Below are 25,045 nucleotides of genomic sequence, written 5' to 3'. Positions count from 1 at the left end.
CTTAAGAACCTGATCAAGTTAACTGTAACTTTCTTTATCAATCACTCACTATCCATAACAGTGACCATGCTTATCAACTTAAACCCCTAATGGCTCCAAATGACAAAGAACAGCACAGCAATCATTTTTGCCTCTGAACAGTATACTGGGTAAACATGCCCCAGAAACAAGAGGACATAATCTTCTGCCATTACTACCTTTATGGCCTTAGCTGGCAGATGCCACTTAAACTGTCTTAAGAAAATACTTACTTAGCAAAGACATTGGGAAATGGACCATTATCAAGTAAGCTAACGCAAGCCTGTGCAGGGCATCAGCTACACTGTAAGTACGAGTGCCCCTAGTACTGGAAAATAACTAGCAATCTACTTTATAAGGAAATTCTTTGTATACTCAAGTGCATATTTACAGTTACCTTTATCAAGTCCACATGATTTCAAGTGGTACAAACAAGTAACTTTGAAGAATGCTGCAGGTGTATATACAATTACCACAGCTGGTCTGAGTAACAAAAGGAGGGTTTTTTCTTCAAGACAAGTCCCTATCGCACTCTAGGGTTTTTGGAAAAGCTACGGCATCTGTGTGTAGGAGTTAACACCACAGACCAGTCAGTGGGTGGGAGCACTGGACTTGTAATACTGTGCTGTCTGTCAGTAAATACACGTCAGCTTATAGTCCCACAGCCTCACTTTCCTGCTACCCGATGGAGTAGACAGGAGAATTCATTCTAAGTACAGCAAGCATATGTCCCCTAGGGTGTAAGTGCAAAGAAAAGCAGGGACATGGCTTTATTCGTGGCTGTATTCCTAGGACCAGATTAATGCTTCACATACAAGGAACATTCACTGAATATTTGTTGAATGAATAAATGAATCACAGGTTTTCTAGCACAGTACTATTTTAATATAATTTTAAAGAGTTAACTTAAAAGTAATTTTAAATTACTTTTTTAAATTAAGTTATACACAAACACACATGCCATTGCCTTGCCACATGATTTAATTCACAAAGTAAAAAAGAATACTTCTGCCAAACCCTATGTCCTCAAAATGTGTTCAGCATAATTATAAAAACTCAAGGGGCCGGTCAGTCACTGTATGTGCATGCACAACTCACTTTCAAACTCGCCTTTCAGCCCACCTGTAAGGTGACCCATTACCTCTCCTTTCAGTTCCCGCACTTCTCTCCAGCTGTTACATCAAAGGCCATCTCCACCTAACCTCTTTGCTGCCTTTCAATCCACCCTAAACAATTCCACCAGACCAGTGTTTCTAATGTCCTATTTGATACATTATTATTCTACGTTGACCCCCAATGGCTCCCAGCTACCTAATGGTAAATGTCAACGGCCATCTTCATGATAGTGCATTCATCTGCCAAGGGCCTCTCCCTATCCCCACAATCCTGTAACACAGGCGCTGTTTTCATCCCAGTTTAGATGTTGTATACTGAGGCTCAAAAAGGCAAAGTAACTTGAAATGGAGTTTTGAACTCAGGTTGTCTACCTCCAGGGCTGCAGCGCTCGACCTTTATCCCGGCGCCCAGCTGGCAGGAAGGGCTCTCTGAGATATGGCCTGGTCTGCCTCTTCACTTTCATCTATTACTACTTACCTTCCAGACAGTCAGCAGGTTTTATTTCACATACCCACGCCTATCGCTTTGCTGTGGCTCCCTGAACTAAGGAGGAACCGGCTTTGCAGGAAGCAATGCTATGGTGTCACAGTGACATGTGTCAGTCACGCACACCATGCCTAGCTATCCCTGCCCCTCCCATGTCCTGTGCTTCAGTCACACACGTTTCCTTCTCCCCCTGTCGCTGTATTTGCATGACACTATTCCCACTTGGAATGTGTGTCACCACCTGTTACCATGAGTCCCCCTTCAAGGGTCATCTCCAATAGTGATTATGCTGGAAGCCTTTTCTTAACCTATTCCTAGCTTGCCAATCTTCCAGTTCTCTCAACCCTCATGGTCTACTTTTGGGCTGTCTCATTTTCTGCTGCCTCAACCCCAAATTTCTACAGCCAGGCTGGTGCCCTATTCATAAAGCTCTACTATCTGATGAACCTATCAAAATACCCCGAACTTATCAGATGTCTAATAGCTAATGACTTAAACAGAAGCACATAACACAGGTTCTCAGGACATCATGTCAAGACTACAGGCTTTTTATAGTTCAAAGCCATTTCAAAAATTCTTCATAGTTTAACAGAAACTCAAGAAGTTCTTTAAAAAAACAAATAACATATACTATACAGAGCAATGCTGATCACTAACTAGCTGTGCTCATTTCAAATGCTTCACAGTGTACTTTTCTGATATCAAACTTTCAAAGGGAACAAAACTTGCTTCTTAGCAAGCGACACCCCCGACTGCCCACAGCGCCACTCCACTGACACACGTGGACACACCCCACTTAATTGCTTTAAAGAAGCCACATAAAAAAGTCCTTACCATGGTCAACATGAGCCAAAACACAGATATTCCTGATGTTAGCGGTGTTTTTCTGGAGCTGGATCGTCTTATCCAAACTACTGAGAACCATGGTCACTGGTTTCCTGGGACTAAACATTAGGTACGCGTTACAAATGGCATAAAGGCTAAGGGTCAAGGTATGCTTTTCTTTCTTTTTTTTTTTTACTGCTGGGGGCTGACAAGGCTCCTCAGGTTCCTTCAACTAAGAGCCCCACGGGCGTTCACAGAAAGCGTGCACCACCCAGGTCCAAGTCCACTGGGGGCGCTTGGCACCTGCCCCTTCACGACTGTCCTTGGGGGGCCTGCTCGTCCTTCCGGCGCCGGCCGGCGCCACCCGCCCGCCTCCCCGCAAGTGCACGGCCTCGGCCCGGGAGGTCTGGGGTCACGAGCTGTGAACCGGGCAGGTGCACCCAAGCGCTCAGCCCCTTCCACGTGAAACGGGAGAACCTCGCCCCCACACTCCCTTCACCTCCGCGGCCCCGCTCTCCCTTCCCCGGAGACCCGGGGCACCGGCAGCGGCCCCCCGCCCCCGCCGCTCGGAGCCGACGAGGACGCCCGCGCCGCGGGACCCGCACTCACCCCTCACCGCCCGCCGCTCGGAAGCCCGACGAGCCCGCGCAGAGGCGGGGCCTACCGGCGCACGACCTCTGACCCGCGCACGCCTCGGCGCCGCCGGAAGCGGCGCCGCGTCGTCCCCGCGGTTGCCCTGACTACGGCGCGCGCGGCGGAAACGCGGATCCCGCAGGTGCCGAGGCGCCCCGAGCACAGCCGCCGCCGGGAGCATGAGCCGCCGGTGCCTGTGTGAGATTTGCACCTGCGGGTAAGCAGCGGCCCGGCCGGCGGGGCGTGGGGCCGAGCGGGGCTCCGGAGACGCCGCCCCGGAGGCCAAGGGGCGCGGCGGGACTGCCCCGCTCCCGGGGGCGCAGCTCGGCGGTGCAGACTCGCAGCCCGGGTGCGGCCCCGCGGCCGGTCGGGCCCGGCGGCCGGGGCTGGCGAGGGGGCTCTGGGCCGCAGAGTGCGCCCGGAGCGTGTCGGGAGGAGGGAGGGGAGGAGCAGGAGACCGAGAGCAGCTGCCCGGGTCGTCAGCCGTGGGAGGCGCGCCTCCACTCCAGCCGGACCGTCTTCCCGTCCGCCGGGCGGCGCTCCGTCGGGGTCTGACTGGCGGGGAAGGTGGTTCTGCGCCCCGCAACCCGGCCATGCTCCGGGAGCTCCGCCTGACAACCTCCCGTCCCCTGTAAACAGTCTCCGTCCTCAGCTGCGCCGTTGGCCCGGGGATTCGATCACTATTTGCTAAAGAAATAACATGGATGTGTTCATCGCTGCGCATTGGAATCCCCACCAGAGGAAAACCACTTTTACCCTGGTGGTGGAAAGCAATTTTACCCCGTTTCATGATAAACGTCGCTTATAATTAATAACTAGATGTAGATTAAAAGAGAAATTAACATTTGAGAGAGGAATCTGAAAACTCTGATGTGAAGAAAATGGATTATTTTTTTTCTAGTCTTCATATCCTGCCTAAGTTGCCTTTCCATCCAGCCGTCAGGAAGTTCAGTCCTCGTTATGTCGGAGGCGCCCCTTTCCTCCACAGTGTGTTGATTCGGGGAGCTGAGGTTGCCAACGCCACCTGCCCGCGCCCCTCCGGGCTCCCACCGAAACCGTTCCCATGATTCCCTCACGAGCGGTGCTTTCAGGTCTGTTTGAGGTGTAAGAATCCGGCAAGGCTGGGAGCCGCTATTGCTGGGTCCACCCAGCCAGCTCTTGAGATCGGGCCACCTCCTGGGACACTGGTAAAGTGCAGCATTTCCCCCAACTCTTCTAAGGCAGCCCACCCCGCCACCCCACCGTCATTTCCCTCCTTTCCCGCTCTGGGGGAATCTTGCCCTCTTCCCTCTTTTTCAGTCTGAGATCATCTCTTTCTTTGGGTCTCTGAAAGACAACTATCTCTCATCTCCAGAGGGCCACCTGATTTTCTCTCTTCCATGAATTGTTTGTTTGTTTGTTTGAAAAGACAGGAAAATCCTGTTGACTTCAGGCTGCCCGCTTCCCTTCTCTGCCCTGCCAGAAGCCCTGCAATAAGGAAATACCTGCTTCAAATAAAGGAGGGAGAAAAGGAAAACAAACTCATTAATATTTCCATACATCGCTCCACTCTAGGAGGATCAAGGTTGTCAAGGGACCTCTTCAGAGAACCAGCTTCGGCTACTTTTTCATCTTGCTGTTTGAATTTTTTTTTCATACGGTGCAACTAAATCTTTTCAAATGTCTGTTTCTTTGGCTGTATCAGTCAAGGCAACTATGCATCTCGTAACATTTTTCTCTGCAGTGTGTATTTACATTGATCATGTGAGTTAAACTGTGAAGGAGTTATTTTATATTGGAAAACAAAGCTGGGGTGCTAGAAAAAAATGGAGACTTCATAACAATCACGTGGGCACTTGCCCAAAGCCTCTGTTTTCAGCTGCTCTTCCTGAACCCAGTGCCCCTGACTTTGAATTTTCTTGGGTAGCCTGTGACTCCACCCCTTCACTCTTCCCTGCATTGTCCAGCCCCCTCCAAGTAAAGCAGCTGATTCTCTTTGCGTTCCTCCTGGGGGTTCACTGAGTCTGGGTACCTTAGCTGGTTCTGATTCATCTACAGAAACAGGCATATTTTCAGATTCAGTGTTACCTGGGCCTGTATTTGTCCTTACCGCATAGCCTGGGGCCCCCAAGTAACACCAGACCTGAGAAACTGACCTTATATTTCAAGGTTGTTGGAATCTTAGTATTTTTTGTTTGCTTGCTTGGGTTTTTTGTTCTGTTAAGAATTTTATCTTTTTTTCTGATTATGAAATATACATGAGGCATAATATAAAAATGCAATTAAAAAACTAATATAGTGAAAATCCCTCATAACCTTTCCCCACAGATAAGAAAAGTTCTTTAAGTCTCGTTTTACATCTACATTTTTTAAAAAGATGGGTGGGTTGGGGTGGGGTAGGGATACTATACCTATTATTCTACAACCTACTTTTTAACTGTTTACAACCTCTCCATCTTCAATAGCCATGAATGAAGCTCAGCCCCTTGCTCTTTAAGCACTGCATGCTATCAGCTTATATGATGTATTGGTTAGGGTTCATAGTTACGGACAGTATAATCTACTCTGGCTAGTTTAGGCATAAAAGGATTTACCAATAAGTATATGTAGCTTACAGAACTGTTGGAAGAACTGAAGAAACAGTTTTCAGTATAAACTTTCAGGAAGAATTCCCAAAAATCTCACCACAGAGCTGGGTTACCAAGGCAGCCACTGCCTCTGTCCTAATCAGGGAAGTGCAGCAGAGCTGTAGGCTCCAGAACCACTTATCACTGCCAGGTCAGGAAGCTGCCAGCTCGGGAAGCCAGCTTGCAAACGAGGATGTTGCCTAGCAACTGTTAGCTTCAGACTCTGTGACTGTACCACATTCTATGCAGTCAAAATGCATGTGCCGTGCATGTGCTGTGCCTCGCTCCCTAGGCAGCTCTCCCATAGGCAAAGTCTCATGTGAGTATATCTGATAGGGTAAACCCAAGTTGTATGTGGAACCTGCCTGCAAGGGATGGTCGTCAGAGCAAAACCTGTTTCTACTACATGAGGATATACCATAATTTATTCATTGTTTTTGTGAACACCATTGCAGAATAAACAGGTTTTTGTTTTTGTTTTTTTGTAAAACTGCTCTTAACTTAGAGATTCTGAGTTTATTGAAGGTCTCTGATTAAAATGCAATTATCACAAAATTTTTTGAGGGTGAAAATAACGTTTCAGTTTACTTATCTTTGCACAGGCGACATCATTGTCCACATGGAACCACAAGGATTTACAAAACTTCTGGTGTGTCTTGCCCCACAACTGAATATTTGGAAAAATACCCCACATATGGCAATGTTCTTCCACCTCAGAGCCTTAAACCCAAGCAAGAGCTGCAAGCATGCCGTGCGAGAATGGAAGGAGTAACAACATTTAAGTAAATACCGGGAAACTGTTGGCTTTACTTATTTTTCCTCTCAGTTCTTCTGGTCTTAATAAAGTTTTTTAACTCTCTAAGTTGAACTATTTAGTTGGTTTAAGCTGAACCAATTCAAGAAGCAAGAAACTAGTTAGAGTCAGAGCTTGAGAAAAACAGAAAGGTGAGAAATAAGTTGGAATAACAAAAAGTGAAAAGGAAAAAGAGAAATAAGTTCTACTAATTTTTTTAAATCTCCTAAAAATCTCTTTGTATTTATCTGCTTTCCACTGTCACCATGACCCAGAGGAATGCAGTACCTTCCTAACTGTCCTGTCTGTATCTGCTCTAGATTTTGCATCTCTTCTCTGTTTTCTATGCTTTAGCCTGCCAAGGTGATCTTTTTAAAATGCAGATCCAATCTTACCACCTCCCTGCTTACAAACACTTTTCCACTGTATTTAGTATACACCCAGATCCTCACCCCAGTCTCTTCATGGTTGAGCCCCTATCTGCATCTCTCAATTATTTATGCTGCAGTGCCCTTTGCGCATTTTTATGCCTACATCCCAAAGGACGTTTTTCTTTCTTGTAAGTACCAGGTTGCCAGCCTTCCAAATTACTGTTTCACCTGCCTCGAGTTTTTCCTCCCTCTCACCCTAGTTAGCACCCATTCAACCTATAGATTACAACTCTGTTAACACTCTGAAAGCCTTCTCTGATGCCTCGCCCAGTTTTCAGGCAAGGTAAAAGTCCATTGTGTAAATTCTCAAGGCATCTTTCTGTTATTCAACATTAGACTAGTTTTAGCATTGCATGACAACAGGAACTGTCTGTTCTTACCTCAGCATTTTACTTCTGGAAACCTGGTACAATGCGTGCTAACACAGAGAAGGCACTTAATCTTTATTCAGTGGGTGATCGACAAAGTCCTCCTAATCCTAAACTTTTCATTTGGATTTAGCTTATTTTTTTAAATCTCTGTATCTTTGTCAATTCAGTGAGTTAATTATTCTCTTGACATGCACTCCTTATTCCAGGCACAATCTTAGGCATTAAGTACAAAAAGATCAATGAATAGAGGTTCCTGCTTTCAAGGAATTCATACATCAGATTGCTATAATTTAGGGTTTTAAAAACACTCTGTAACAACCTCAGTTGTTAGTGTTCCATTTTCCGTTCATTTCAGTGCTTGTTATACTTACCCAGCAAAGGTGGAGCCTTCCAACCCTCAGCCCAGTGCTGCCTTCGGTGGCATCTCAGGCAGCCGCACAGTGACAGTGCCATGGTGGTTCCAGTCCTGTGCATGCTACCCCACGGATGGGAAGGTTTTCCTTAATCCTCAGACTTCAGAATAATCTACAAGGGCTGGAATTCTCCTTGGAGCAGATTCCAGGGCTCCCCCTTAGACAGTCAGTAGATGCTGGAGTGGATCCCAGGATCGTCATGTTGAACCAGCACTGCTGATGATTCTGTCGCCACAGACTCAGTGCAGTGGGTCAGGTACTGACCACGTGCTCCATGGGGAGGATGCGGGACATAACAAAGGGCTCTGCATGTTTGCCTTGTGGGACTGATAGTCCAGAAACAAAACGGTAAGATAATTTTAGTAAATGAGCTGGAAAAATGGAACAATTGGTTTAAAGCAGATTGGAATGGTTGCTCTTTTCTCTCCACCTTAACTTCTTTCTTCCTTGATGCCTTAATGATTCAAAATGAAGATTTGAAAAAAAATTCACAATATTCATATTTATCGAATAAAGATTTTGCATTTAACTAGTTCTAAGTGTTAAAATCAGGACAGTCTAACCTGCCACATCTTTGTTTAAAAAGGTGATTGCTTTTCAATTCCGGGTCTCCTCAGTTGTCTGGTTCAAGTAGCCTTGAATAGCAAAAAGGAAGGAAGGAAGGTCCCAACTCCCAAAGGTCCAAACATATCAATAAAACTGAAGTTTCTATTTCTTAAATCATCTCTCCCTTTAAAAAAACACTGGATCTTTTCTTTGGATTTGGGGGAACTATAGCAGTATTTCCAAAAGCATATCTAAGGGCGTGGAACTTGCTTCATTCCCTCAGGTTGACTGTTGACTAGGCAGGAGAAAGCTGACTCATCTGCACAAAGAATAAAGTCAGCCTGTCCTTTTCTAAAATACGTCTGTAAAGAGCAGACGTCTGGACGTGCACAGACTTGCTCCCTCACAGCTTTACAGTTGCAGTGCAGTTAAAGACTGGGAGTGGCAGGAGTCCGCCCTGACTGTGCCTGGGCAGGTCAGATGTTTGGAGATGTAGCAGATGAAGAGTGCGTTTGCCCTTTTTACTGCTTCTCCATAAAAACCTGCTTTGGGTTTGGAGGTACGCTCTCTAACACTTAACTAATCTAACTAGAGAAACTGAGATTTCTAAGCTTCTCTCTGTCCTCTTCCTGATTTTTCCACTCCTTGATTGCCTTTTAGCCTATTCCCTTCTAGCTGGCTTTGGGGAGAGCAAAGAACAACTCCGATGTCTTGAGAAGCAGAGGTATGTGATTTCTACTATTCATCCACTAGGTAATGTTAATGAAGCACTTGTTAAGTGTCAGGCACTGTGCTGGGCCACTGGGATACAGTGTAAACATGATCTCTGTGCTTAACAGACAGCGAAGGCGGTGATCATAAACACTCAAAATCAGTATAAAATTGCAACAGTGATACATATCTATGAAGGATAGGTAAGAGGTCACTCAAGAACGGGAATAAGAGATTTGACTTAATTAGGGAAATGAGAAGAATAAGCTAAAACTGGAAGCATGTGAAGCAATTAACTGGATTAAGTGGCTACGGAAGCGCACCGCAGGTGGAGAGTGGCATATAGCGGGAAGGAGCACGGAAAGAAGGGAAAGCAGGCGGAAATCAGTGTGCACAGAGGCCAGTGAAGGGGGCCATGCCGAGCCTCTGGACCACGTTCAGCTTTTTCTATATCCTTAAAGTAGTAAGAACCCTTGAAGGCTTGTTTGTCTTTTTGGGGAGATAGCGTAAGGGGGGTAAAGAAGAGGATGTGAAATAATTACTTTGGGTCCAATGTGAGAAGATTGGAGAGAGGACATGAATGGGTGCTGGTCAAGGATGCTAGGGGACTGGGGTTGAATGAGCTGTTATGAAAGCTTGGAATATTACAGCGGTGATGAGATAGAAGAAAGTGATTAGATTTAAGAAATAGCAGGAGACAAAACTGAAAGAGTTGGTGATGGACTGGACACAGGAGGGAGGCAGGGTAGAGGGTGAGCCCTGATTCCCGATTGTACCGCTGGAGGGTGGGCATGCCGTTCACTAAAAGGGAACAAGAAACAGGACCAGGTTTATTACGGCGGTGGGGGAGGGGATGATGAGTGTGATCATATTTGATCTTTGGCACATTAAGTTTTGAGGCAACATTGAGTATCCAAGAGACCATTGTAAATACTGTGTGGAGCTCAGAAAGGAGATCAGCCGAGATGCAAATCTGAGTCATTTCCGGATAGTAATAGAAGCTGTGGGAGTAGAGGCGTCCTTAGGACTGGACACTGCATGCGAAGAGGACAGCGTGTGGGCCCAAGTGTTGAGCAAATCCAGCATTTGGTAGCTGAGTAGAGGTGAGGCTGCCCGGCAGTCTGAGAGGAAATGATCAGGGAGGCAGGATAATAACTTCCTGGGAAAGGGTGGACGGTGATGGCAGTTACTGCTTGAGACGTCAGGTAAGACGAGGGCTAAAAATGTCTGGTTAGAGTCTATGGAGGTCGCCGTGAGCCTGCAAGTGGCAGTGGAGAAGTTCAGGGGGCTGGAAGGGGGTGGCAGTGGGTTGATGGAGATGAAAAGGGAGGGTCAATGGGTAAGAAGTCTGCTGTGACCAGAAGGCATTCAGTGAGTTTCATTCTGTTGGAGCTTTGGACACACAGAAATACTGTTTACTACAGGGAGGCTGAAGCAAATCACAACATAAGTGACAGTCAATAGAATCAACAAGAAGAAAAGCAGTTTTGAAGACTCACAGTAGTAACAGTGGTAGCTACTGTACTTACTGGGTACCAAGCACTCGTGTGTGTGCGTGTGCACCAGTGCATATGTCAGTCCTTAAAGCAACCCTAGCAGGTAGATAATGTCATTGTCCTATTTTATATGTAAGGAAGCTGGGGCACACACAAGTTAACCAAGCTGTCCAGGCCACACATCAAGTGAATGACAGAGCAGGCCTGGACCCAGGCAGTCTGATCGGCCTAAGTCCATGGTCTGCAGCCCACCAGCCAGCCTCCGTGTCTGCAGAAGCACCTCCATCACAGGTCACGTAAGGCCCGGGGCAGCTGCGTTTCCGTGTGGCTTCTTGTCATGTGAATCCCTTGCCAACGGCTTCTGAAGGATTCAAAGATGAATAAGTCTCATATCCATACTACGCATGTGATTTATGTCTAAGGGCCAGAGTTTAGATAAATTATTTACTTAGTTGATTATTTAATGATGAGCAGGAAGACAGCATGACTTCCATAGGAAGAGAGCATGCCCAAATAGTTTTACTAGAATCTTTAAGTAGGATAAATAAGGATTTTGACAAATAGACCCAGAGGATATATTTAAAATTTTTTTCAGATTCATTTCATCTGCAATTTCCTTCCAGGTTAGAAAAAAGTTCAGTTACTTGAAGATTTTATTTATGTAAGTCCCAATTAACTGAGGATCCATTATAATGATGTTTTGGAAACCAGGATTTTTAACATTTTTTTTCTTAAGAAATTTGGTCACTGAGTAGGACATAGAGGAATTTACTTACCTCTTTCCAGTAGCTTATCAGCTATCACCATTTTAATATCTTCTTAGACTTTTCAAGTTAAAGACCTTGCAAATTTCAATATTCCATTGAAATAATTAGAAATAAAGAACCTGTGAGACTATGTTTCAAATTTATGTATTTCAGGTCGGATTATCGTCCTTATGAAATAGTCAAACAGCCTCGCCATGGACCAGAAGAATATAAACCAAAGCAGGGTGAGATTGATCTTGGCACTACCTACAAACGGGATTTTAATTCTTATAAAGTACAGCCTGTGGCAATAGTCCGGCCTTTGGAGAGACAACAAGTTAAAAAAGGAAAGTTGGACACGGTCCCAACCTATAAAGGTAACTTGCCATTTCAAAAGTAAAGGAGCCAGAAGGCTGAAGCTCACCTCCAGCTTTGGCATCTAACATCAAATCATGATTTTGGTGTGTTGCCCAACTTAGCCCTCATGGCTTAGGAAAACCTTTTTTCTCTTTGGTCAAAATAGTATTGCATAGTGAAAAAAGCACCATTGCCTGATTGAGAGTAGGAGACCTGGATTCATCTCTGAATTCAGCCACTTAAGTAGTTTTTTCTGTCTCAAAACATAAAAACAAAGATGCCAGAGAGCAAGCTTATGTCAGATTTGTCACCTTGTAGCACATCGAGTTGCCACTGTTCCTTTCCCTCCATCTCAGAATCAGCTGAAACTCTACTGAACATACTAGAGTCTTTGAGAAGGTCAGATAAATAGCAGCCCTCTTCACCATTCCAGTCATGAGCCAACTGGTAGAGTCAGGGAGTCAGCAGGTGGAGCATCTGATAGAGGCTAGGGTGGAGGACAAAGCCTGTATTTGTTTAGCAAATGGTCCTGGTACTGAACCTCTGAATAAGATAGGCTTATCTGCCCAGTGATGGACGGTGTTGGAGCACCATGTAGGGAACCTGTTCCTCTAGGACTTCCAGCGTGGGAGATGGGTGAGAATACCCTCTCCCTGCTGGCCACTGACTCAGGAGGAAGGGGCTGGATAACGGATACCAGTTTCTTTCCAAAAATCAATCAGATTTTGAAATACTCTCTTGATTTGGGGGGATGGGTATCTTTGTTTTTAAAATCAGGTCATCTTGTTAGTACACATTATTTCTGTATTATTTTTTGTTAAATATGTAATTGCATGTTTAGGCTCATCCCCTTTTCATTAGTTATACAATATAGCTGAATGGGTATGTCCTAACATAAAACCCTCTTGTAAGAGTGGGTTTTACAGTAAAAGTAATTATTTATACTTTAAATAGGTAATAGCTGAATGCATACTTTTTCTTCAGATGTCATCCTTCCAGTTAAGTGGGTAAGTAAAATATATAAGAAAATATAATAAAGAAAGAATGTTCTTTGTGGTGTTTAAAGCTGTGAGCATATAAGATACTACACAAGGAACAGATTTTTAAGATAATGCAATAGTGAACAAGCATATTGTTAAAACCCAACATAGCATATAGTAATTGTTAAGATACATGTTTATTGGTGTGCAAAGGATATAATGTATTGCATAATAATTTGACATAAAAGATAGATGAAAATGACTGTCCTGTGTCTTTTAAACAATCATAGTAAGCTTTTTACTTTTTTTCCTACAAGATGTAAAATTATCAGTAATATTGATACTCGCTGATGCTATGACCATTTACATGTAACACATACACACACACACACACACACACACATCATTAGTTCTGGCTTCTCATTACCTGGGTTTCCCCTGGATCCCATACTTGCATTCCCAGAATCCAATGCGGAGGATTCCTGGGTCCCCTCAGGCCTTCTTGCTCCTGATGTCTCCTAGCGAGGAAAGGTTATCCTTGTGTTTCCAGGTCTGGAGGGCATGAGACAACCAATGCTAAGGGCCAAGGCAGTACCTATCGTTCTCTGTGAAGATTACACCGCAGGTTTTGTACATGCTGCCTCAAGGACAGGTCTGTAGCTGAACAGGAATTACAGTGGGAGGAGACTCTCTCACTGTTCACTAGAATTAAAGAGCAGAGGCAGGCAGAAAGGGACTGATAAAGAAAAGACCTGCAAGATGGTCAGAAGGGGGACATTTAGATTCTGAAGGTATGGTTCTATGAAAATGGCAACTCTTAGACATGTGTCTGCCTCCAGCAGCCTCAGTTCAGAAATTCATTCATATTAAAATACAGCTATTGAAAACAGGTCAGGATTTGACCTGATGAATATGTTTCAGGGATTACTGTGCTCTGTGCAAGGCACCGTAGGGAACACAGAGGTCTGCATTCAGCATGGCTCTTGACATTTAGGAACTTTACAATTGAGTTGAGAAAAGGAGTAATAAAGCATGAAAAATTAAATAGCCATACTGGAAATAAATAATGTATCACAAGAAGGGGATAATGCACTAGAAAATTAATGGAACAATTAGTTCTTCAAAAATTTATACTGAACAAATTATTACTTCAGACAAGCTTGGGAATATATTAGAGACTACTGTTCATTTATAGAAAGAGGAAGGACATCCTAAAAACTAGGATGAAATGAGCAAAAAAACAGAGCTAGAAAAATAAACATGGTGGGAACACAGGATTTCAGGATCTGAGACACTGGGGTATAATTCCTTAAATGTAAGTGAGATCAGATTGTGAAGCCTTGATTGCCAAACTGAGGCGCTTAGCATTTTTCTTGTAGCCACAAAGTTTTTTGAGTACTGCTACTAGGTAGAATACACATGGCAAAAGCCATTACTTCCACTGCAAGATCTTAAAACATATGTACATTTAAAAAAATTTTTTTAATCTTTTTAATGACAGCAGACAGCTGTGGAAGCAAAGCACTAAAATTCCAGAAAGGGAGGAGTTCTTCCTAGTGGAACTGAGATGGCCCAGTGTTTACTTCCCTGGGAGCATTTGAAGTCCAGACCCAGGCTGAAGATTGGGCCTGGCGTAAGCAGAGAGACAGAGAGAAAGGAAACCAGTGGAGCACCTGACGTGTGGGCTGGTTGGTATCTGTTAAGTCCCCCAGATGCACGGCCGGCTTTCCTTGTGGGATGTTTCCTGAGTGTTAAGGAGGCATGGTGGGTGCGGAGACTGGCACAGAAAGATCCCACAGAAATATACTATAGCCTCACTTGGCAATTGTTTAGGAGGTGCTTAGGTGCTCTAGTCCCGCTAGATTGAGGACTCTGCCACAGACACACACAGTTCCTGGCCTTGAGACACTTGCCACTAGAGGAAGACAATGTCCAACGGTGCCCCTGAGCACCAATGCAGCCCAGTTCCTGGTTGGATCAGGGTGGTCTGCCCCAAATCCTATCTGCCTAACAGGAAACAGCAAGACGTCCCTGACTGAAAATAATGCTTTGGTTTACATGGTTTTCTTATACATGATATCCACGATATAGTAAAACATGACACCTATGAAGAACCAAGAATATTTGAAGAGGTAATGGTCAAAAAATTTCCAAAACTGATTAAAGAATAAGGCCACAGATTGAAGAAGCCCAGTAAACCCCCAATAGGTAAACAAAGACCACCACACCTAGGCAACTGTTGTCAAGCTTTTAAAGTCAGAGTAAAGACACCTGAAAGCAGTAAGAGAAAAACTACATATTCTTTTCAAAAAGAAAAATTAGAAGTATACTTAATTTTTCATCAGAAATTATGGAAGATAGAAGATAGTGGAATGACATCTTTAAGGTGCTGAAAGGGAAAAAAAAACCCTCAAACTTCAAACCCAGTGAATCCCATAATTTTATATCCAGTGAAAATATCCTCCAAAAAGGAAGGCAAAATAAAGATGCTTTGAGGAAAAAAAAAATTGTTAGTAGAAGACCATACTACAAAAAGCACTAAAGAAGTTCTTCATGTTAAAGGAAAATGATTCCAGGGAGAAATGTGAAATGTGGTAAGGAATGAAAACACAGAAAGGGCAAATGTGTGGGTAAAAGGAAAAGAATTGACTTCTTAAAGTCACAGTAATTATATTCAGTATTCTTATACAAATATAGAAGTAAAATATAACAATAGCAAAAAGACAGGAGGATATAAATGGAACTAAACTAATAGAAGATACTTCCATTGTTCCAGAAATGGTAAAAATATGAATTTAAGTTCAGCTTGGCCAAACAGATCCCCTAATAAGTAAAAAATGCATTTTTATTCTAGAAATACTGAAAATTATTTAAATATTAATGGAGAAAATGGAGTAATAAAAGTATCCTCTTTACTCTAAAAGAAGGCAGAAAATAAGGGGTAAGGGAACAAAGAACATATGGAACCAATCAAAAGCAAATAATAGTCAACTTAAACTCAACTAGATGGTTGATTACATTAAATATAAATGAAATAAGTATTGCACTTAAAACTCAAAGATTCATTATTCATACATTAAAGATAGAGGATATATTTTGAAAACTTGAAATTATAAAATGGACAAATTACTTGAAAAATATGCAATTTGCCAAACTAATTCTAGAATAAAAAATCAGAATAACCGTGTATCTGTTAAAGAAATTGAATGTGTAGAATTTAAGGTGTAATTTAAAATGACCATAAGGAGAACTCCAGGATTTCCAATCTCCAAGTAGGATAGAGACGGCTGGAACATAACAAGAAGCCAGATAATTTATAGTCATACATTTTCATGAATCCTTCAGGAAGCTGAAATCACAGGGGAAATGAGAGAAAAACCACCCCAGCAAATCTCTAATGCAGGAGGATAGGAAATCGCCCTGGGCCCAAATATCATGGGGAGGGACAGAAACACTTAGCCCACTTCTGAGACCCAGAACACAGGGCTTGCTTAAAATGGGCTGGGCATGGACAACAGAAACCACCCCCTTCCCACCCCCACACAGATTACTGAGCACTGAATAACAATAGCAGTCTACCATTGGATAAAAGCAAGTTTACTCAGAGAGTCTCTGAGGTTCAGGGGCAAAGAGAAGGCCTAAAGCTGAGGATGGGGCAGAAATTGAGAAAACCAGCCCCACCCTAAGCACAGATAATGCCAAAGGGATTCAAAGCTGGGAGTAACAGCAAAAACAAAACCCAAACCTATAGCTCAACTACTTGGTGAACTGACTTAATCCCCCTCACTAAAGGCCTGGTAGATGGAGATGTATATGTATTTCTGGACATAAATACCATTTATCTCAGTCTCTACTATGCAGCACACAATATCCAGCTTTCAAATATAAATTATAAATTGCACAAAAGAGAAGTAAAAAGAGAAAGAGAAGGAAAGAAAGCAATTGTCTAGAGAAGATTTACAGTACGGTTCAGAGACTGACCCAATATTGAAGCATTGGGGAATTTTTTAAAAATTATGATTGTTAAAAGCTATAGTGGTAAAGGTGGTGGAAACTATACATGAATAGATGGAGAATTTCAACAAAGAAATGGAAACTACAAAAAAGAAATGCTAGAATTAAACCCATAGTAACTGAGATGAAAAATACCTCTGTTATCAGTAAACTCAATACAGCTAAGAGGAAAAAAATCTGTGAACTTGAGATAAATCAATAGAAATTACCTAAACCAAAATACAAAGAGAAAAATGAAAAACAAAACACCAATACAGAGCATCAAAGCTGGGTCTGTATCGTGTGTAAAAGTTAAAAGCATGACAACAATAACACAAAAGATGAGAGGTAGAAATTGAAAGTATAGTACTATCAAGTTCTTAAATAGTATGCGATTCATTATAATAAATGCTTGAAAGTAGACTGTGGTTAATAAAAAATATGTACGGTAAACTTCAGGGCAAGGGTCAGCAAAGTATGACCAGTGAATCAAATCCAACTTGCTGTCTTTTTTTATAAGTAAAATTTTATTGAAACAACTATGCCCATTCATCTACATATTAGTTATGTCTGCTTTCATGCTACAGTGTCAGAGTTGAGTATTTTTGCAACACAGCCCATATGGCCTACAAAGCCTAAAGTATTTTCTAACTTGCTGTTTATAGAAAAAGTTGCCAATACCTGTTTTAGAGCAACTACTAGATAAATGTTACTGAAGTAGGAAATTAAAAAAATACCCAATTAATCCAAATTAGGCCAAAAAAAGAGGAAGAAAGGAATACAAACTGATTGGAAAAATAGCAAGAACAAAAAAACAAGAGTGTAGATTTTAATTCAACCATATCACTGATTACATTAAATATAAATGATTTAATTAGCCAATTAAAACACAGAGATTGTCATAGGACATAAAAAAGAAAGAGAACAAACTGATATCTACATCAAATTGACTTTAAATACAAAGATATAGATTAAAAGGATGGAAAAATGCATACCATTCAAACTCACAAACTCTAGTTAAAGTGTAAGGAATAAAGTATAAGATAAAGAGGGACATTAACTAAGGGTAAAAAGACCAATTCTCTCTCTCTCTCTCTCTCTCTCTCTCTCTCTCTCTCTCTCTCTCTCTGTCACACACACACACACACACACAAATCCTAAATGTATATGCTGTAAAAACTTATAGTACTGAAATAAATACAGAAGTTTGCAATTGTAGTTGGAGACTTAACACTTCTCTTTAATTTATCTATAGAACACATAGAAAACCAGTAAAGATATAAGGACAGGACTACCACTACCAAAAATCTTGATTTAATGGACACTTGTGCAGCATTACTGTCAACAATAACAGAATACCCATTTTTTCCAATGCACATGGAACATTCATCCAGGGAAACTATATTCTGATCCAAAAAACAAACTTTAACAAATATAAAATAATTTAAATCATACAGAGTATGTTTTTTGGCCATACTAGAATTAAAATAGACATCAAAAACAGAGAGAAATCTGGAAAAATACCCAAATATTTTAGAAATTAAATGTTTCTAAATTAATGTTTACAGCAGAGGTAACAAAGGAACTTGGGAAATAGTAATTTAGTGAAAATGAAAAATACATATTAAAATCTATGGTATGTATCTAAAGCAGTGCTTAGAGGGAAATTTATAGCATTAATATTCATATTAGAAAAGAAGAAAATCATGAATCAATAGCTTAAGCCTCCATCTTATGAAACTAGAAAAATAAGAGCAAATTAAACCTAAAGTAGAAGGAATGAAGAGAAGCAAAGACTGAAAACAGCAAAACAATAGAGACAATTGAAACCCAAAACTGATTCTACTAAAAGACAGTAAAGTTGATCAATTCTAACCAGACTGACCAAGAGAGAAAACACTAACTGCAAATATCAAGAATGAAAACTGCCTTATTGCAGACCCTCTGGAACCTTATTTTACATTGTTTTCTTCTTTTAACTTTTTCTTATTTTTGCTGATTTCATCAGGTTGCCATTAGTCCATGCATGTCTCAAGGAGGAAAAAATTAAAATTTAACAAGTAAAATTGAGAGGGTTTGAAAACTGCTTGAAATGGAAAGAAGGGAGCGAGGGAGAGAGCTGACCGGGTGGAACCTCAACCTGAGGTGCCAGACTCGTAACAGACATCGTTTCGTTGATGATGTGATTCCGAGCGGGGTGGTGGATTCGGCTGGCGCACACCAGTCCCAGTCCACCTCTCGGACGGCCTAGATGTCCTGCGGGAGGCAGGTGCGTGGGCTCGGAATCTGAAAGGAGGTCTGGGGCGGGGCTCCGTGCTGAGCGTCCTCAGCGTGCACGTAGTGTCAAAACTGGGAGCAGCCTGATGATGCGTAGGTCGAGAAGGAAAGCGCCCACCCCTGACCTCATAGGAGTGTTTTCCAATTCCTTGGTGCCATAAGACGCCACAGGGAACAGAGTCCCGAGTGCCAAGAAGAAGAACTAGCTGCGACTCAGCGCCTTCGCCGTCCAAGAGGAACCCAGAACAGCTCGCCGTGGAAGGCTGGGGGTGGAGCTGGGCCTGCAGTGCTCACGGTGCGCGCACGCGCACAGGCCCCTCGTGGACTTAGCGCTGTTCAGAAAAGAGCGAACTCGCCAACTAGATTCTAGTGGACAGAAATGAAAAGAATGAGCTGAGGAAACTGGATCGCCCTAATCTAACCAGTTACTGTAGCTGCCAAATGACCGGTGGCATCGTTAGATGTGGATGGCATCCTATTTGATTTTTCCATAAAACACTAAAAACAGATGATATTAATATAGGCTATGAAGTGTTAAAGGCATTGCTTGAACATTAATAATTATTCTAGAACAAATAATAAATACTATAGGCATGTGAGAGCATAAGCATATTTATAAGAAGAAAATCAATTTTCTGCAATTATCTGGAATTGATGTTCGTGCTTATATATACCAAAAACTTTGTCTCTTTTTCGCCAAATTCTCTCTTCCTTCTTTAAACCAAAGCTGGTTTGTAAGGGAAAAATAATGCCTTTTATTTAGTTTCACTCACGAAAATTAACATCTTTTTCTCTTAGTCATTTTGGCAGCAGGGGCCCCCCCCCTGGGTTGATGGGGAACGGTAGACCTTCAGTAGCTTCCTGAGATTTCCTTTTAGTTTCTGAAAAACAGTTACAATGTTATACTTTCTACTGCAGACAACAGAGATTCCTTCATGATGCCTCAAGAAAAAGAGAGTTTGGAAGTGGAAAGCTGTCAGGTACAGAGGAGGCTGAGGGAAGAGTAACCCCACATCTCCGCCTCTGACGGCGTGTCCCTCCACAGGGTCCCCTGACCGCCGTCCCTCTGACTGTCGCTTCCGCTCTGACGGCCACTCTGCTACCTGGCCTCTTCCGCCTGTTTACCATTTCTGTTTATGAGCCTGTTCTGAAGTCTTCAGCCTCCCACAGCTCTCCAGTTCAGCCTCATGACATCCTTTTAGATTCCTCTCCCGGTCCTATAACATCTCCTGCTCTTACAGGACCCTTCCGGGACAGCTCGGGGCACCCTGTGTGCTCTGGGGGTCCTGGGGGCCTCCCGCGGTATAATGCAGCTGACGTTTTCTCTCCATCGAGGAGCCCCTCACGGGGAATGACACCACACATCAGGGCCCTTGATTTTACGTTAACCCCTAGATCGTATGGTTTGTGTTAGCATTTTATGAGTTACAGGCAAAATCTCAACCAGTTCCTGAGGACACAGCCACACTCTAGACTCTGTCTTCACCCAAAGCAGCCTTTCTGGCTTCCAGGCTTTGTGAGCGAGCAGGCCTGGGGGTGCCGCTCCCTTGGGTACGGAGGCGCTTGAGTCTGGAGGTGGAGGGTTATCTGTGCTAACGTGGGGAGATGGGAGGACGAAAGTGGAGATGAAGGATGAAAGAACAAGTCTGAGGGAATCAAAGCAACTTCATACCCGACCAGTGTTCAGATTTCTAAAGGAAATGGAAGGACGTTTGGCAATGAGACAAGTGAGTCATGGTTTTTAGAAGGTGGGTTTTTTTGTTGAGCATTTAAAAATCTTTTTTTTTTTTTTTTAATTTTCAAGATGATTATAGAGCTTGGGACATTCAGAAAAGTGAACTTTGTAAACCAGAACAAAGTTACCATCCCCCTACCGTGAAATTTGGAAATTCAACTACATTTCAGGATGACTATGTTCCTCAGGAGATAAAGCCGAGGCAAAGCTTTAAACCCAGCTCCAATGTCAAGCCTTCTTCAGCGCCTTTTCACGGCGACACAAGCCACCGCCTCGATTATATACCTCATCAGCCAGAAGTCAAGTTTGCAAGGCCAAAAGAAGTTTACAAGCCAACCAGCCAACCCTTTGAAGATCTCACAACTCACCGGTATGACTTTCAGGGTCTTGTGGGTGAAACTGCAAAAATCTGCAGGCCGGCAGATACCAGAGTGACCCAAAACGCTCAGTTTGAAGGAAGTACGGAATTCCGTGCAAGTTTTCAGCCATGGGAAATCCCAGCACCCAAAGTCAAGGAAGTACAGGAGTACGTCCCTCCCACAGGGGCCATGCCGTCACACAGCACAAGCCATCTTGACTACATTCCACATCAGGCCAAGCGTGTCACTCCCATCAGGCCAGCTTCTCATAGAAGAAATAACCATTTTCCTTTCCAAGGAAAAAGCACCATGAAGGAAGATTTTCCAGCATGGGAAAGTTGTCGTCAAGGGCTTATTAAGAATCAGCAGCAGATTCCCAACCCATCTGGAAAATTTGATGGTCTGAGTACATTCAGATCTCACTATGTGCCCCATGAACTGATTCCAGCAGAGAGCTGCAAACCTTTAAATGTTCCTTTCAAGAGTTCCATCCCACTTGGTGACGGGACCATGGACCCTGCAGAGCATGCACCAGAGAAACAGGAAATCTGCCCTGCTAGCTACCCTTCTCCTCCGGGCTACATCTTTGAAAATACAGATTCCCGAGGTCACAAATTCTTTCGAAAGATTGCCCCCAGAGTGGAAGCCTTCTGATCACCAAATCATGTTTAAGAGGAAGCTAAAAGGGTGTTTGCTTTCCAAGAGCAAAATCATTCTTCTGTAGTAGAAAAAAACTTATGAGAGAGCTAAAATCAGTTTTAAAATCTTTAAACAAGAAAATTGGAAAATTTCTTGTAGGAAATCAGGATCATGAAATCATCTTGTACAGATGTTTTAACCCAGATTGTTCTTTAATATGCATATCTGAAAGTTGAATGATATACATTCTGAACTACTTTAAGCCCCAACATACTGTTTGGAAGGCTGTCTCCAACCTATTATCATTTATTCTTGTGTTTATAATTGTTATGCACATCCCAGTGACCCTCTGTCGAGCACCGTGGGACTCTGGAACACCACTGAACACGCTGCATAGGTCCCTCTCCCAAGACAAGAGCACTCATTCTTGTCAGACATCAGGCATCTACACGGTGCACACTAAGCCAGGTTTTGTGGGGGGGGGGGGTAAAGACTTCCCAGCGCCCACCATGTTCAGGTTGGTCAGAGGCGCCGTGGTGTGGCAAGCAAGGCACCCTGGGCTGGGAGTCAGAGGGTCTCAGTTCCAAGGACAGCAGTTTCTATTTGTGCCACCTACACAATGATTCATGTTTTTGAGCCTCAGTGTCTTCATTTTTAAAAGAATATCTGCTGTTCCTACCTCACAAAAACTCAGTTTTGAGTATCAGATCATATGCTACATTGTGACCTGTAAAGTAAAAGTGCTAAGGATGTCGGGGAGCGTTAATAAGTCAACCTCTTTTTGTACCTGTTTTCTCCTTTTTCAAATTAAGATGATTGCATACCAAATACTCAGTTTCTGATCTATAGCAAAGATTGTAAAATAATCTGATTTGCTTCAAGTTTAGGAGTAGTCTGAGTTTCTGAGAAGAGTCTTTCTCTAACGGGTCAGCAACACCCAAGATGTGGTCACAGACAAGGGAGAGCTCGGGGGGAGATAACACGGTCTGAATGACAGTGTTGCCAGAAAGGAAAAGCATTTGCTAGTCACTTTAGGAATGGCCAGCAGCCCTGGAGAAATCCTCAGGGCGACCTTGGGTGATCTGCACCTAAATGCCCTGCCCGCATCACGGTTCAGAACAGCCAGGCGCAGCTGGGGGCACAGTCAGGCCTCTCCGCCCACGGGCAGGCGCGTGCCAAGCAGGGGAAGCAGTGACGCCACCAGGTGAAGTAGAAGGAACACACTGATTTATAAATGTTGAAAATTTCCTAATGAGTTAAACTCTCACTGGGTGTTTTTTTTTCTTTGATGAATGATTACATTATGGCAGAATATGATTTATTTCATCATAAAGTTTAGTCTTTTGTAGCTTTAAATTGTTTCAGACTATATACTAAGTTGAGAATAAGTCCATCAAATATTTGGTTAAAATCTATTAAATTATTTGAAAGAAGTTTGTTTTATTTACATTTGTATTTATTAGTAGAAATTATGTAGAATTTTATGTCTAAGTAATAATAAAGCATCAACAAAGGGAAGGAATTTTTGTGAAGTCATTTCTATACCTATTTTTCTCTGGAAAAGAGCTTTTAAATAAATTTTATCTAGGATAATCTGTACATCAGTAGTCTTGTTTTTTTTTAACAGGAAGCATTGTTATATACTCAAAATGAAAAATTAGGGAATACTCCAACATTCTCATCCTGGCCCATTTTCTAATACTAGATATTCAAATCTCACTCTAACCTAATACGGACAAGAGTCATCTATAGGAAGCCATGTCCTGGGGTTTCCTGAGCCGGTTGCCTTGGGCTGAGACGCAAAGATGAGTAGCAGTGTCTCCCTACAGCCTAATGCTCACTATCACAGGTGTTCTTGTAGAGACTGGAGCAGACGTACCTGGGCCACTAGCCTGGAGGTTCAAGAAAGGCTTTCTTAAGAGAGGAATCTTGAAGGTAAGTAGGAACTTGCCAGATTAAGAAAAGTGGGAAGGTGGGAACAGAGAGCAGAGAGGGGTGTGTTATCTCTGTGCAAGAGGTACAGAGACTTTCAGAGATGGTGCTGAAAAGCTACCAGCCCCTGACTCATGGCTTCTAGGTCTCCTTGAAATACTTTGCAGGAATGCACATGTGCACGTGTGTGTGTGTGTGTGTGTGTGCACACACACACACACACATATGCACACATTCTTACACAACACTTCAACAGCACTGGAAACTAGTAATGTTATTTAGCAGTCTGCCAGCTTCCAGGAAGGGTTTTCACTAAGCCAGGCTTGCATGGATCTGATGGAGAAAGGAGGATAATTCAGAGGAAAGGTAGCGGGGAATGTCTGCCCCGGCCCACCCCCATCTCTACCCTCTCCCTCTGCCCCGGCCCACCCCCACCTGCACCCTCTCCCTCTGCCCCGGCCCACCCCCACCTGCACCCTCTCCCTCTGCCCTGGCCCATCCCCACCTGCACCCTCTCCCTGCATACACTTGTCATGGGAAATAAGACCACAGGCCCCCAAATCAGAATGCCTCTGTGACTCGTAAAAGCTGCAGGGCAGCATTAGGAGTGAACCCGGATATAGACCGGACTTGGGGTGGTTATGATGTGTCATGTGGCTTCATTGACTGTAAGAGGTGCAGGCTGCCAGTAGCGGGGGAGGCTGGGCGTGAGTGGGGCAGGGCTGGAGGGCAACGCTCTGTATTTCCCACTCGGTTTTGCTGTGAATCTGCACCTGCTCTATGGAATAAAGACTGTGAAGAACAAAAACTGCACAGCAGGGGGAAAGGGGTGAAGTGCTCACCAGTCAGGCGGGAAGCCCCGTGCCCCAGCTTCTCTGTATATCGGATTTACAGAGTGTTACATAAAACTGCTGTCTAGGGCCCTGGCTGCAAACCGCGTGTGAGTGGAGGACGCAATACAAAGGGCAGAGGAGACCTGTGAGCATGCCTCACGGAAGGGGAAGGTGAACCTTGTCCTCATAAATCAGCGAACTTCAAAAGGCTGTTCCATATGAATGCTAATAATGTACCTTTGAAAAAAATCACAGTGTCCAAGAAAGTGCCAGACATCTCCTGTTTTGTTAAGGCTGAGCTTCTCACTCTGTCCGCCCAATGCTGTTTCACACAGATGTGCAGATTTTCACCATACGTCAGAGGCAGGACTTCCACCCATGTCACCGGTCCCAACCTACTCTTGAGCACAGCAGTTTGACCGCTGCTCCCTGGGGTGTCCAGGGATGCATCGCCACCGCCCCCAGAAGCCCCCCAGATACCTCTTTATGTGTGGTCAGGATGGAATTATATTGGCTAATGAGGAGTGTGGCTAAGAGATGCCTACTGCCAACAAGCATTTAAAGACGCTGAATCTGGAAGAACAGCGGGAATGGTATCTTCTTCCATTGGCAGACTAGTACGTGTGCCTTAGACAAACTACTTTCCCTCTCTGAGCCCTGTTTCTTTGTTTTAAACTAGACTTCAAAGGATGTATATCCACAATATATAAAGAACATTTTAAAACTCAACAACAGGAAAAAAATGGGTA

At 43.4% G+C, this 25,045-nt stretch overlaps 2 protein-coding genes across 10 annotated transcripts in view; one reads left to right on the top strand and one right to left on the bottom strand.

The window, feature by feature from the left end:
* Positions 1-3,188, bottom strand: part of EFL1 (elongation factor like GTPase 1) — a 104,939-nt gene extending 101,751 nt beyond the window's left edge. For 2 of the 5 annotated variants that reach the window (XM_036932038.2, XM_057494754.1), the window contains exons 1-2: positions 3,055-3,182; positions 2,455-2,564 (exon numbers count right to left, since the gene is read on the bottom strand). In XM_036932038.2, coding sequence (XP_036787933.2) covers positions 2,455-2,545 — 91 coding nt within the window. In that variant the 5' untranslated portion in view covers positions 2,546-2,564; positions 3,055-3,182. The other 3 variants (XM_036932043.2, XM_036932042.2, XM_036932035.2) reach the window with 3 other exon arrangements.
* SAXO2 (stabilizer of axonemal microtubules 2) lies at positions 3,159-23,116 on the top strand. Of its 5 annotated transcripts, XM_057494755.1 has the most exons (5): positions 3,214-3,295; positions 5,836-6,003; positions 6,287-6,466; positions 11,366-11,568; positions 20,603-23,052. In XM_057494755.1, the coding sequence occupies exons 1-5, from the start codon at positions 3,258-3,260 to the stop codon at positions 21,544-21,546; spliced, it is 1,533 nt and encodes a 510-aa protein (XP_057350738.1). In that variant the 5' UTR covers positions 3,214-3,257; the 3' UTR covers positions 21,547-23,052. The 5 variants fall into 5 exon arrangements, 4 of the variants coding, with proteins under 4 accessions (XP_057350739.1, XP_057350738.1, XP_057350740.1 ...); XM_057494756.1 differs by lacking the exon at positions 5,836-6,003 and having other exon boundaries at positions 3,159-3,295; positions 20,603-22,731; XM_057494757.1 differs by lacking the exons at positions 3,214-3,295; positions 5,836-6,003; positions 6,287-6,466 and adding exons at positions 6,472-8,797; positions 14,030-14,216 and having other exon boundaries at positions 20,603-23,116.
* Positions 23,117-25,045: the final 1,929 nt, after the last annotated feature.

This window comes from Manis pentadactyla, chromosome 18 (assembly GCF_030020395.1).
Source record: "Manis pentadactyla isolate mManPen7 chromosome 18, mManPen7.hap1, whole genome shotgun sequence".
NCBI lineage: Eukaryota > Metazoa > Chordata > Mammalia > Pholidota > Manidae > Manis > Manis pentadactyla.
This window is presented reverse-complemented; position numbering and strand designations above follow the sequence as displayed.